The sequence below is a fragment of the Herpailurus yagouaroundi genome, unplaced genomic scaffold (genome assembly GCF_014898765.1).
Source record: "Herpailurus yagouaroundi ecotype Mexico unplaced genomic scaffold, PumYag 162, whole genome shotgun sequence".
Taxonomy (NCBI): Eukaryota; Metazoa; Chordata; class Mammalia; order Carnivora; family Felidae; genus Herpailurus; species Herpailurus yagouaroundi.
In genome coordinates this window covers 68,762,527-68,777,216 of record NW_024412403.1, presented here as the reverse complement: position 1 = coordinate 68,777,216, position 14,690 = coordinate 68,762,527, and the positions used below count along the sequence as shown (strand labels likewise).

The 14,690-nt window shown below is 36.9% G+C and overlaps 1 protein-coding gene across 4 annotated transcripts in view; it reads left to right on the top strand.

The window, feature by feature from the left end:
• The window catches only part of KPNA1 (karyopherin subunit alpha 1), a 69,686-nt gene that overhangs the window by 20,287 nt on the left and 34,709 nt on the right, over positions 1 to 14,690 (top strand). For all 4 annotated transcript variants that reach the window (XM_040484687.1, XM_040484685.1, XM_040484686.1 and 1 more), the window contains one exon: positions 1,911 to 2,044. In XM_040484687.1, the coding sequence (XP_040340621.1) occupies positions 1,916 to 2,044 (129 nt within the window). In that variant the 5' untranslated portion in view covers positions 1,911 to 1,915. The remainder of the gene's footprint in view (positions 1 to 1,910; positions 2,045 to 14,690) is intronic.

The window sequence follows — 14,690 nt, the reverse complement described above, 5'->3', positions numbered from 1 at the left end:
GAAAGAAAGAAAGAAAGAAAACTGTCCCTGGCGGGTGACATGCTCTGGTATGTAAAAAATCTTAAGGAATCCACTAAAAAAATATTAGCGCTGATGCACAAGTTCAGCAAAGTTGCAGAATACGAAGTCAGTATACAAAAAAATCAATTGTATTTCTATAGACTTATCATGAACAATCTAAAAGTGAAATTAAGAAAAAAATTCATTTGTAGTAGCATCAAAAAAATTAAAACAGGAATAAATTTAACAAAAGAAGTGTAGAACACTGAAAACTACAAAATATTGTTGAAAGATTCTAAAGAAGCTCTAAGTAAATAGAAAAACATCCTGTATGTGGTTTGGAAGATTTAACATCAAGATGGCAATACTCCCCACATTGACCTGCAGATTCAGTGTAGTCCATATCAAAATCCCAGCTCAGTTCTTTGTAGAAATTGACAAATTGCTCACTCCTAAAATTCACACGGAATTGCAAGGTGTCTAGAAGAGCCAAAACAATCTTGAAAAAGAATAAAATAGGAGGACTTATACTTCCTGATTTCAAAACTTAACAAAAATGGTACTCAAGATTATGTGGAATCAGCATAAGGGTATACATACAGATCAATGGAATAGAGTTGAATAAAACCATATAGATATGGTCAATTTGATTTTCAACAAGGGTGTCAAGACGATTCAATGGAGGAAGAAAAATCTTTTCAACAAATGGTGCCTGCCTGGAACAAATGGGTAGCCAGTTATGAAAGAATGCATTTGGACCCTTACCTCATACCGTATATAATAAATCACTCAAAATGAATGACTGACCTAAATGTAAAAGCTAAAATTTAAAACTCCTAATAGGAAATTTAGGATTTATAATTCCTAAGTATGACACTAAAAGCATAAGCAACAACAACAAAAAAATAGATTGATTTGGACTTCATCAAAATTAAAAACTTTTGTGTTTCAAAGGACACCATTAAGAAAGTGAAAGGACAACCTATAGAATTAAAGAAAATATTTAAAAAATATAAATCTCATAAGGATTTCTATCTAGAATATGTAAAAAATTCTTACAACTCAGTGATAAAAAGACGACTTAACAATGGGTGAAGAATCTGAATAGACTTTTTTTTTTTTTTTATGGAGGATATACAGTTGGGAAATAAATTTATGTGAAATGACAGCAGATACCAAAAATTGTAATAGTAATTGTCGGCGAGAATGTGGAGAAATTGTCAACCCTTATGCCCTGCTGGTGGAAATGTAAAATAGCACAGCACTTTGGAAAAATATTTTGGCAGTTCCTGAAACGATTAAACAGAGTTACTGTGTGACCCAGTAATTCCATTCCTAGGTATATACCCAAGAAAAAACATATGTCTACATAAAAACTTGTCCACAAATGTTTATGGAAGCATTATTCCTAATAGCCAAAAAGTGGAAAGAAAGAACCCAAATGTGTATCAGCTGATGAGTAGATACAAAATATAATGGGGTATATCCATATAATGGGATATTATTCAGCCATAAAAAGCAATAAAGTACTGCTATATGTTGCAACATAGATAAACTTTAAAAATATGCTAAATGAAAGAAGCCAGGCACAAAAGATCACACATGTGATTCTGTTCATATGAAATGTCCTGACTAGGAGTGATAGGCAGATGGTATGCAGTTTCTTTTTGAGGTGATAAAAATGTAAAAAAAAAAACAAACGTGTGGTGATGGTTTCACATGGCTGTGAAAATACCAAAAGCTATTGACTTGTACACTTTAATAAAGCTCTTAAAAAAAGTAACCCATTTCTGGTGTCCCTACAGAGTGAGGGTGGGCATGTATATATTTAAAAGGCTGAGCTATTAGAATAACAGAGCTCCTTACCATAAGCTAAGCTCATTTGTTCCCTTCCTCTCTCATTTTTGTAGAAATCATGACCACCCCAGGAAAAGAGAACTTTCGCCTGAAAAGTTACAAAAATAAGTCCCTGAATCCTGATGAGATGCGCAGGAGGAGGGAGGAAGAGGGACTGCAGTTACGCAAGCAGAAAAGAGAAGAGCAGGTAAATCCTTTTACCCTTTTAAATTTATTTTAAAGAACTTAATGTTAACATATTAAGCCTGAAACCACTTCTATTTTAGTTTTGACGGTGTTGGATGTGTGAGTGTGTGTGTGTGTGTATCCCCTGTATCATAAAATCAACATGTTTTGGGAGTCCGGGAGAGGAGGTGATGAAAAGTAGAATACAAGAATAAAGAAATCTCTCAGGTTCTCATATTCCCAATACAACCACTGTTTAATATTTTGGCCTATTTGTTTTTAGTGTATTTTATTTTTCTAAAGTTGGAGCTTCCTTAAGATTTTATGTGCATATTAATGAATTCTCAAGTGACCAATAAAACACTGCTTTTCATTACAATCTTTGATTTGAAAAGTTGTAAACATAGAAGATTAAAGAATAGATAGTGAACCTTATAAAATCATCCTATGGATTCAGTAATTGTCAGTAGCAGGCCATACTTGGTTCATGTCTGTCTATCTTTATGTTTCTTTATTATGTAGTATTTTAAAGTGAAATCTCAAGGAATATGTCTTTTTACCCCTAAATTCTGCAGGCTTCATTAGGACATTGATTTTTTATCTTCTTTTTTTTTTAAATTTTGGTCATTTTTAACTTGAGAACATCTGAACATCTACAGGAGAATTTGGGACTCTCTCTCATTTTACCTTCCTCTAAAAATGCTTAGAATGAACAGTCCATCCCCATCCCTTTTGGCAAAGAGATTTAAAGACATTTAGGTGACTTTTTTTTTTAAGTTTATTTATTTTGAGAGAGACCAAAACAGCGTGAGTGGGGAAGGGGCAGAGAGAGGGAGACAGAGAATCCTAAGCAGGCTCTGCACTGTCAGTGGAGCCTGATGTGGGGCTTGAACTCATGAAACCATGAGATCATGACCTGAGGTGAAACCAAGAGTCAGATGCTTAATTGACTGAGCCACCCAGGCGCCCCTAGGTTACTTTTTTTTTTTTGCTAAGGAGAGATTTTTGAGCTTAGAAGGACCATTTGACCCCCACACTACAAAAGCTCCATAAAAGGCGAATAAATGACTCGGTCCTTTCATACCTGAGAAATACGGTAATCTGTCATAAATATTTTGCAGTTAACAGTGAGCTGTTTTCAACATACACTGTTTTTTTGAGTAACGCTGCATGGAAAATCCAAGTAGTTAAAGTCTAAGAGTACATTACAACTTCAGTGTTGTTTTTTTTTTGTTGTTGTTAGGGCTGTAGATGTTTGAATCAAACAGTGTCATTGTTACTGTTATTTTTGGGCAAAGAGAGTTTGTAATATTATAATAAAGTTTATATTAAGCGTAGTAAATTAAGTTATGAGTTACCACTTAGTCATAAAAGGATGAGTTTCTCTGGGTTTCTTATTACCTCTTTATTCATCTCTGTGTCTTGAGGTGGAACCTTTTCTTTGAATAAACTTTTATATTAGCTTCTATTTTGGTAGTAAATTTCAGAAATCATAATAGCATTGTTACATATTTATATTCCTATATATGAATACATAAATATATGTACATGAGCCCAAGTATAGGTCTGAATGTAGCCACCAGCTTATGCATCATATTTGGCATAAAGCCATTTGAAGGTGTAGTAATGATACTCTGCCATTAACAGTGTTCATATTATTCTCTTCTTGGTGATGGGTGATTTCATATAATTAGACTTCATTGTAAAGTCTATGTAAATAAATTTTTTGTATTCACTTACCTGCCTGAAGGCAAATGCTCTCTGTCCTTAATATATCAAGTGGCAAGTATGGTCCCATATATTGGGCAAAAAATATTTGTAGCTGAAATTCTATTGGCTTCATTGTATGAGATCTGAAATTTTGCTATGGCTTTAATAAGTTTCTGTGATAAGTTTTTGGAATACTGCTGTATTGAAAATCCTCATTTCTTAATTTCTTATGTGCCATGTAATGTAGAAACAACTGGTAAAAACTAATCAGGATTCTTAATACCATAACAGTACTTGTTTCATGCCTGATTTGTAAAATGGTAAATATCAGTAAGATACAGACTCATTTAGGTACTGTTTATCTTTCCACAGTTGCTTTGTCATCTATTGGGAAACCTCACAGGCCTAGGCCAGCTGATGAGCTAGATGTGAGAGTAGCACAGGAGTTGATGTTGCCAAGTGCACAAAAGATAACTTGCTGCATCTTTATAGGGTTATCCTTTTAGCAGACTAACATTTAATTTTTGTTGTATCTGGACAGCACTTTAAAAATGACCCCTGTATACTTGGCACTTACAGACCAAACTAAAATTATTTTTGGCAAAATATTTTGCTAGTTGGTATCATTCTGACTGGGCCAGTACTTATAAATTTGAATTAAGCAGACTCTTGTTAACTCTGAGTGAATAGGTAACCTAGTGCTGCTTAAATAGAGATTGCCTGATGTTTCTAGTTATAAGAAATATCTTGTGAAGTGAGCAAGTTGATAAGCTTCTGGACAGGCAACTTCCATTAATTAACTTGGTTGACAAGTGCAGGCAACATGTAGTCTGTGGATAAGGCATACAGATCATGATTGTTTTGGCAGTTTTTTCTTTTTTTAAAACCTATTTTTCTCTGAGTAATACATGTTGTTGAAAAAGGTAAATAGTACTACAGTACTTGAAACCAAACCACCAGTGTTCTTGGTCTCATTCCCAAGTAAGCCACTTCAATCCTCTTAACTGTTTATTTATCAATTTAAAGTATTATCTATTGATGTTCTGTTATGGTAGGTGAAGATTTAAGCTCTTACACGACTTTTCCCTTGTGTCTATTCTCCTAACACAGTTATACTATCCTATGTAAGTATCATTTATTGCTGAGCTGAGTAGTATACCGTGGTTACATTTCCTTTCTTTGTATTTGTTTTTCCTGGCATTAATTGTCTGATTTTTTTTTTTTTAACCTGCTTGGCTTTTTTTCTGATTCCTGGCTGCTTTTCCTTCTCTTTTACAGCTCTTTTAAGTTATTTTTATCTGATTTTCTACTTGCTTAAACTTCTCAGATAATTTATCACTTTCATATTTTTTCCTTTGGAGACCTCTTCTGTACATTTTCTGACCTCTAGCACCAGTCAGAATTGTTTGTCCTGTGTTCTTGCTGTATCGCTGTAGTCTTAGAACTTCCCTTAACTGGAAATTTCTCCTGTCTTATCTTGTCATCATCCTTGTGATGTAAGCGCTTTGGTGTTTTTATTTCAAATCCTACTTGTTTATCAGCAGTTGTGGTTTTCATGACCCATAGTAAAGATCGTGACAGTATCCTGCCATTCCATATTAAAAACACTGCTTGTGGATGTAAATTTTGCAATGCCAATAGATGTAATTTTAGTGATTAGGCTTGATTTAGAAGTCCTGCAAATGCTTTAGTAGTTGTGAAATGAAATCGTAACGAAGAAATCCTTAAAAATAAACAAGAAGATTCAGCTGGGTCTAGCTCTGTGTCATGCTTGTGGCTAAACCACACAGAGAGGAAATACTTTAATACACTTGGAAATATGACAGAATGGTTAATTATTTCTGTTGGGCTGTATCTAAAGGACAAAAAGGAGTATAAAGAAATCATCAACTGCTTTCGTAATCATACAGGATTGATCTTGAAACTATGCATATTTGTGTATGGATGCAGTACATAATTATATTAATATTAGGAACCTAGATCTTTTAGCTTCCGAAAGAATAGAAATATAAAATCAAAGAGGTTATATAAATTTGCATTGGCGATATCATTAGGGATTCATTATGTGTTTTATTTTTAAAACACATGCACACAAACCAGCTTTGTCCTAGAAGGCTTAGAAGTAGTGAAGTACCTTGTATCAGTGAGCACCTCTAGCACCCTGAGATTGTGGTCATTAGAGAATTTTTCTCTTAAAGGAACAAGGTTTCTTGGAAAAAACACCTGATTCTTGATTAAAGGTAGGGAATATTCAAGGCAAATGTGTAATATTTTTTCATAACATAGAGCAAGGAAGTTTAAGACCATTGAAAATTGTGTTGAAAAGAATTAGGAGATAGCTTGAACAGGTTCCCATTAGCCAAAAGTGGGATATTTTGAGTATTAGAAAGGGCACTTTGAGGACTTCTGCTTCCATCCAAAGTGGAATAGCAGGGCCCAGATTTACCCTCCTACTTGAAGCAAACTCAAGAATAACCAGACAAAATACATGAAACACTAATTCAAGACACCAGACATTAGCCAGTGAAGGACAGTGATCTCTAGAGATGGGAAACATGAGTTGAGCCCTATCATTGCTTCAGCTTACTGCCCAACAGAGTTTCCAGGTTGCAACACAGGGAGAGGGAACTAAGGGCCAAAGCTTTCCTGAATTGAGGAGACAGAGCTGAGAGTCTGGAGAGACAAAGACATCCATTCATAGGAGGGAATACCAAAAGGGAGACTTGTGTCTATAGAGAGAAGCCTGGAGATCTTCAAAGTGGTTTTTTTTTTTTTTTTTTGAATATTCAGCAGAGTACTGATCAGCATATGTGCTTGAGGAGATTACTAAGGCAAGAGAAACTTACCATCCAAAAAGATTAGAGGGAACCGTGCCTGGCCCTTACACAGTGCTGACACTAGTTCCTGTTCCTATAGCCAGACTGGAGAAACTCATTTACGGGGCCATTAGGTATTCAGGAGAGTCTTGCCTCAGTAGTGGAGATTAATTAGCCATAAATTTACTACTGCCCCAGACCTACCTAACAAATCATAAAAGCAAGATCTGAGAGGATCAAACTGCAGGTTTTGGTTTTCCTGAATTAGTAGTCATATAGGAAAAAGAAATAACTGGATTTTCTCTGTCTTCATTTTCAAAATGAATTGGTTTCTTAGCATCCTCCAGAGAGAGTAGGAAAGTCTGTATTTTAATATTATTAGGAACTCATAGTGTTTAACATAAAATAGATGTATTTCAGTTTAGTTTTTCTGTGTTTTTAAAAAAGCAACTTTATGGCTGTATAGTTGACATACAATGGAGTGTACACTTTGTTAAATTTTGAGATATGTATATGTGAAATCATCACTGTAATTAATATAGTGAACATATTTATTGCTATCCAACTTTCCTGGTATACCTTTGTAGTACCTTTTCCCCACCCTTCACCTATCTCCAAGCAACTTCTGATCTGTTTTGGTCACCATTGATTATTTTGCATAAATGGACTGAAAAAATATGTGTTCTATTTTGTCTGGCTTTTTTCAGTCAGCTTAATCATTTTGAGATTCATTTATGTTGTTGTACCAGTAGTTCATTCCATTTCATTGTTGAATAGCATTCTGTTGTACAGATAAAGCCACAATTGGTTTATCTGTTCACCTGTTAATGGCAGTTTGGATTGTTTCCAGTTTCTGGTGATTACAAATAAAACTGCTATGAACATTCATGATCAGCTCTTTTTATGGACATGTATTTCCATTTCTCTAGATATCTAGGACGAGAATGGCTGGGTTGTATAGTAGGTGTGTACTTAAGCTGTCAACTGTTTGCTAAAATGGGTTGTACTATTTTACCTTCACATCAGCAGCATATGAGAGTTTCATTGGCTCCACATCCTTCTGAGCATTTGGTATGGTCAGTCTTTTTCATTTTATCTATTCTAAGGTGTGCATAGTAGTATGCCATTATGGTTTTATTATGCACTTCCCTAATGACGGAAGTTGAAAGCGTGTTATCATGTGTTCATTTGCCCCTTTGTATATCTACTTTAGTGAAGTCTGTTTAGTTTTATTTTTAAAGTCTGCTTAGTATTTTAATTGAGTTTTCTGGATGCAAGTCTTTTGTTGGATATGTTTTGTAAATATTTTCTCCCAGCTGATGGCTTGCCTTTTTGTTTTCAGAAGTGCTGTTTGAAGACCAAAGGTTTTGATTTTGGAATTCCATGTATGTTTTTTTCTTTAATGGATTATGCTTTTGTGTGTCAGATCTAAGAATCTTTGCCAAACCCATGGTCACTTAAGATTTTCTTGTATGTTTTCTTTAAGAAGTTTTGTTATAGTTTAAATTTAGGTCTATGATAATTCACATTTAATTTTTGTATATAATGTGAAATAAGAGGAAAGGAGCCTTTTTTTTTTTAAACATATGGATTTCCAGTTGTTCAGGTGTCATTTTTTGAAAAGATTGTTTTACTTCACTGATTGCCTTGAAACCATTTACATTCAATTGACCATCTCTGTGTGGATCTGGCTTCTGAACTTCTATTTTGTTCCCATTGGTTTATTTATCTGTCTTATTTGCCACACTGTCTTGATTACTGTAGCTTTTGTAATGAGTCTTGAAATCATATTACTAGCTCTCTGACCTTGTTCTTTCCAAAAATTGTTCTGGCTGTTATAGGTCCTTTGCATTTTTATATGAACTTCAGAATCAGCTTGTCAGTTTGTGCACAAAAGCCTGCTCTGGGGATTTGATTGTGATTTTGTTAGATGTGTAGATCAGCTGGGGGAGAATTCCTATCGTAACAATGAGTCTTCTGACTCATAAGGACTGTATCTCCTGTTTATTTAGGTCTAAAATTTCTCTCAGGGATTGTAGTTTTTTGTCAGATTTTTCCCTAAGTATTTCATAGTTTCAATGCTACTGTAAATGATATCTTTTGAATTTCAACTGTTTTCAACTGTTCATTGTTAATATTTAGAGTCCCCTGGGACTCACTGAGAGACGGTTCCCCTTCTTGGAGTGCGTCTGGGAGAGATGGCATTGCCTCTTTGGGGAGAAAAGAGCCGGTGGGCACCATTTCCCTCAGTATAGGCACAGAGACACCAGCTGAAGGTGGCTAACCTGGACACTGGCTCTCTGCTGCACTTTACTCCAAACTCCATGCCTCTGTGCTTTGGTGCAGCTGCCCTCCAGGGACAAACCTGCACCAGTCTCAGTGCAGCGAGACCCTCCCTCAGAAGGACTGGCACAGCTTCATGTCATGCCAGGTCCGTAAAGTTTGGAGTTTGAAAACTCAGCGGGCCTGCTTGGGATAGACCCCAAGGTGCAATGTACTGCTGGGTGGCCAGATGGCTAGGACACAGGGTGAAGGTAGTGAGCTAAGGGATGCCTGGGATATACCAGGGGAAATTGCTCTTCTGGGAGGGCTTTGTGGTGGTGGGATGTGAGTTCCCTCTCTGGTGACTAGGTGGCTGGCTGAAATAATTTTCCTCCCTTACTCCTTAGTATAAACTAATGTCAGTAAGCAGCACAGCGCCAACCGGGGTGGCTTACATTTGTTACACTAGGCCCTGGTCTCCTGCCCTCTGCAGGTGGAGCTTTACTAAGGCAGTTGTACTTGAGAACTAGAGCAGCGGGCCCCTCCCCCAGAAGACCAGCACAGGCCCTTGCACACTCCCTGTCTTTTGACCATGAGTTCTGTGAAGTTTCAGCTCTAGTGGAAGTACCATCAAGTCTCTTTTAACAAGCAGACCAGAGCACACCTAGTTAAAACTCACCATACTCTGGCCAATGTTCAGATAATCCCCACTGCTCACTGCAGGAAAGGAGAAACTCTACAGAGGACTGACCTGAGGGAAAGAGCAGTCAAACATAGCAGGAGAGTGCACACAGCATATACCAGAGTCATTTTATTTTATTTTATTTTATTTTATTTTATTTTATTTTATTTTATTTTATTTTACTTTTTTGAGTCACTTCTTTTTTAAATTTTATTAATTTTGTTTATTTTTGAGAGAGAGAGGGAGAGAAAGTGCAAGCGGGGGAGGGACAGAGAGAGAGGGGAAGACACAGAATCTGAACCAGGCTCCAGGCTCTGAGCTGTTAGCACAGAGCCTGATGCGGGGCTCAAACTCACAAACTGCGAGATCATGACCTGAGCCAAAGTTGAATGCTTAACCAACTGAACCACCCAGGTACCGACACTTCTGAAGCACTAGGCCTTGGACAGTATATGACCTCTTCTTTATAAAGCCATTACTCTTAGTAGCAGGAAACATAACAGGCTTTCCCAACACAGAGAAGACAGAGACCTAGACAAAATACCAAGATGTAGGAATTCATACCAAAAGAAAGAGCAAGTAAAAGTCATGGCCAGGGATCTAATTGAAAAGGTTATTAAGTAATATTCCTGAACCAGAATGTAAGGCAACAATAATAAGGATATACTCTGGACTTGAGAAAAGCTTAGACAACACCAAGGAGTCCCTTACCACAGAGATAAAAGACTAAAAAACTAGTCACGCTGAAATGAAAAATATAATAACCAAGATTTGAAAACAAATGGATATAATGACCACAAGAAAGGAAGAAGCAGAGGAGTGAATAAGTGACACAGAAGATAAAATTATGGAAAATAATGAAGATGAAAAGAGGGAAAGAAAAATACTAGATCATGAATGCAGACCTAGGGAATGAAGTGACTCCATAAACCGTAATAACATTTGTATCATGGGAATCCCAGCAGAAGAAGAGAGGGAAAAGGGGGCAGAAGGTTTATTTGAGGAAACTATAGCTGAAAACTAATATGGGGAAGGAAACAGACATCCAAGTCCAGGAGGCACAGACACCTCCCATCAAAATCAACAAAAGCGGGCCAACACCAGGACATATTGTAGTTAAATTTGCAAAATATAAAGGAAAAAAAAAAACCTTAAAAGCAGTAAGACAAAAGAAGTCCCTAATTTAGAAGGGAAGACAATGTTAACATCAGATCTCTCCACAGAAACTTGACAGGCAAGAAGGGAGTGTGGCATGATATATTCAGCATACTGAATAGGAAAAATATGCAGCCAAGAATACTCTGTCCAGCAAGGCTCTCATTCAGAATAGAAGTAGAAGAGTTTCCCAGACAAAAACTAAAGGAGTTTGTAACCACAAAACTAGCCCCACAAGATGACAGGGGACTCTTTAAATGGGAAAGAAAGACCAAAGAGACAGAGACTAGAAAGGAACAGAAAACATCTGCAGAAACAACAACAAAACAAGTAATAAAATGCCACTAAGTTTGTATCTGTCAGTAATTACTCTGAATGTAAATGGACTAAATGCTCCAATCAAAAGACATCGGGTGTCAGAATGGATAAAAACCATCTGTATGCTGCCTACAAGAGACTCATTAAAAAATATATTTTTTTAATGTTTAATTTGGAGAGAGAGAGAGAGAGAAAGCGGGGGAGGGGCAGAGAGAGAGGGAGACACAGAATCAGAAGCAGGCTCCAGGCTCTGAGCTGTCAGCACAGACCCCGACGTGGGGCTTGAATTCACGAACCATGAGATCATGACCTGAGCTGAAGTCAGACGCTTAACCAAGTGAGCCACCCAGGTGCTCCACAAGAGATTCATTTTATTTTTTGTTAAAAAAAATTTTTTTTAATGTTTATTTTTGACAGAGAGAGAGAGACAGAACATGAGTGGGGGGGGGTGGCGGGGGGGTGGGGGGACAGAGAGAGAGGGAGACACAGAATCAGAAGCAGGCTCCAGGCTCTGAGCTGTCAGCACAGAGCCTGACGCGGGGCTCGAACTCACAGACTGCGAGATCATGACCTGAGCCAAAGTTGGGCACTCAAACGACTGAGCCACCCAGGTGCCCCAGAAGAAATTCATTTTAGACCTGGACACCTCCACATTGAAAGTGAGAGGATGGAGACGCATTTATCACGCAAGTGGACATCAAAAAGAAAGCCAGAATAGCAATACTTATATCAGACAAACTAGGTTTTAAAACAAAGACTGCAACAAGAAATGAAGGGGGGAGGCACTATATCATAATAACAACATATCTCAACTATTATTATACAATAATAGTAGGGGACTTTAACACCACACTTACAGCAATGGACAGATCATCTAAGAAGAAAAGCAACAAGGAAACAATGGCTTTGAATGACACACTGGACCAAATGGACTTAACAGATATATCTAGAATATTTTTTTCTAAAGCAGCATAGTACACATTCTTTTTGAGTGCACATGGGACATTCTCTAGAAGAGATCACATACTAGGTCACATACCAGGCCTCAACAAGTGCAAAAAGGTTGAGATCATACCATGTATATTTCAGACCACAATGCTATGAAACTTGAAGTCAGCCACAAGAAAAAATGTTGAACGACCACAAATACATGGAGGTTAAATCCATTTACTTGGAGGCACTGGGTGGCATTCTACTTGGAGGTTAGTCATTCTACTTGGGGCACCTGGGTGGCTCAGTTGGTTAAGTGTTTGACTCTTGGTTTCAGCTCAGGTCATGAATTCATGGTTCAAGTTAGAGCCCTGTGTCGGAGTGTGCTGACAGTATGGAGACTGCTTGGGGTTCTCTCTGCTTCTCCCCGTATGCTCTCTCTCTCTCTCTTTCTCTCTTCTCTCTCTCTCTCTCTCTCTCTCTCTCTCTCTCTCTCTCACACACACACACACACACACACACACACACACACACACACACATTCTCTCAAAATAAATGAACTTAAAAAAAAATAACATCTTACTAAAGAATGAATGGATCAGCCAGGAAATTAAAGAAATAAATACAGGAAACAAATGAAAATGAAAACACGACAGTCCAAATCCTTTGAAATGCAGCAAAAGGGGTCACAAGAGCGAAGTATATGCAATACCAGCGTACCTCAAGAAGCAAGAAAAATCTCTAATATACAACCCAACCTTATACCTAAAGGAGCTAGAAAAAGAACAACAAATGAAGCCTAAAGCCAGCAGAAGAAGGGAAATAATAAATATTAGAGCAGAAATAAATGATACAGAAATAATAACAACAACAACAAAAAACAGTGGAACAAATCAGCGAAACCAGGAGCTGGTTCTTTGAAAAAATTAATAAAGTTGATAATCACCTAGCCAGACTTGTCAAAAAGAAAAGAGAAAGGACCCAAATAAAATCATGAAGGAAAGAGGAGATCCACAACCAATACCACAAATAAAAACACTTATAAGAGAATATTATGAAAAACTATATGCCAACAAATTGGGCAATGCAAAAGAAATGGATAAATTCCTAGAAACATGTAAACTACCAGAACTGAAACAGAAACAATAGAAAACATGAACAGACTGGTAACCAGCAAAGAAATTGAATCAGTAATCAAAAATATCCTAATAAACAGAAGTCCAGGGCCAGATGGCTTCCCAGGGGAATTCTATCAAACATTTAAAGGAGAGTTAATACCAGTTCTTCTCAAACTGTTCCAAAAAATAGAAATGGAAGGAAAACTTCCAAACTCATTCTGTGAGGCCAGCATTACCTTGATTCCAAAACCAAAGATCCTACTAAAAAAGACAATTACAGTCCAGTATCCCTGCTGAACATGGATGTAAAAATTCTCAATAAAATACTAGCAAATCAAATCCAACAGTACATTATAAGAATCATTCACCACAATCAAGTGGGATTTATCCTTGGGCAATAAGGATGATTTAATATTCTCAATGAATCAGTGTAATACTCCACATTATTAAAAAAGATAAGAAATACATGATCCTCTCAGTAGATGCAGGGAAAGCATTTGACAAAGTACAGCATCCTTTCTTGATAAAAACCCTCAACAAAATAGGGATAGAGGGAACATACCTCAGCATCATAAAGGCTGTATACAAAAGACCCACAGCTACTATCATCCTCAATGGAGAAAAAATGAGAGCTTTTCCTCTGTGTTCAGGAACAAGAAAGGGATGTCCACTCTTACCACTGTTATTTAACATAGTACTAGAAGTCCTAGCCTCAACAATCAGCAAAAGGAAATAAAAGGCATTCAAATCAGCAGGGAAAAAGTCAGACTTTATAACTATTTGCGGATGAGATGATACTCTATGTAGAAAACCCAAAAGACTCTACCAGAAAATTGCTAGAACTAATATATGAATTCAGTAAAGTCACAGGGTGCAAACATACAGTGATCTGTTGCATTTCTATATACCAATAATGAAGCAGCAGGAAGAGAATCAAGGAATTGATCCCATTTACAGTTGCACCCGAATTACAAGATACGTAGGAATAAACCCGCCAAAGAGGTAAAAGATCTGTACTCTGAAAACTGTAGAACAAAAAAGACACTGAATAGCCAAAGCACTCTTGAAAAAGAAAAGCAAAGTTGGAGGCATCATAGTTCTGGACTACAAGTTATATTACAAAGCTGTAGTGATCAAGATTGTATGGTACTGGCACAAAAATATAAATATAGATCAATGGAACAGAATAGAAAACCCAGAAATGGACCCACAACTACATGGTCAACTAATCTTTGACAAAACAGGAAAGAATATCCAATAGAAAAAAGATAGTCTCTTCAACAGATGGTGTTGGGAAAACTGGACAGTGACATGCAGAAGAATGAAACTGGACCACTTTCTTAGGCAATGCACAAAAATAAATTCAAAATGGATGAGTGAGCTAAATGTGAGACAGGACACCATCAAATTCCTGGAGGAGAACACAGGCAACAACCTCTCTGACATCAGCCATAGCAGCTTCTTACTTGACATGTCTCTGGAGGCAAGGGAAACAAAAGCAGAAATGAACTATTTGGACTTTATCAAGGTAAAAGCTTCTGCACAGCAAAGGAAACAAAACTAAAAGGCAGCCTTCAGAATGGGAGAAGATATTTGCAAATGACATATCTGATAAAGGGTTAGTAATCCAAACTCTGTAAAGAACTTATACAACTGAACACCCAAAAGTCAAATAAT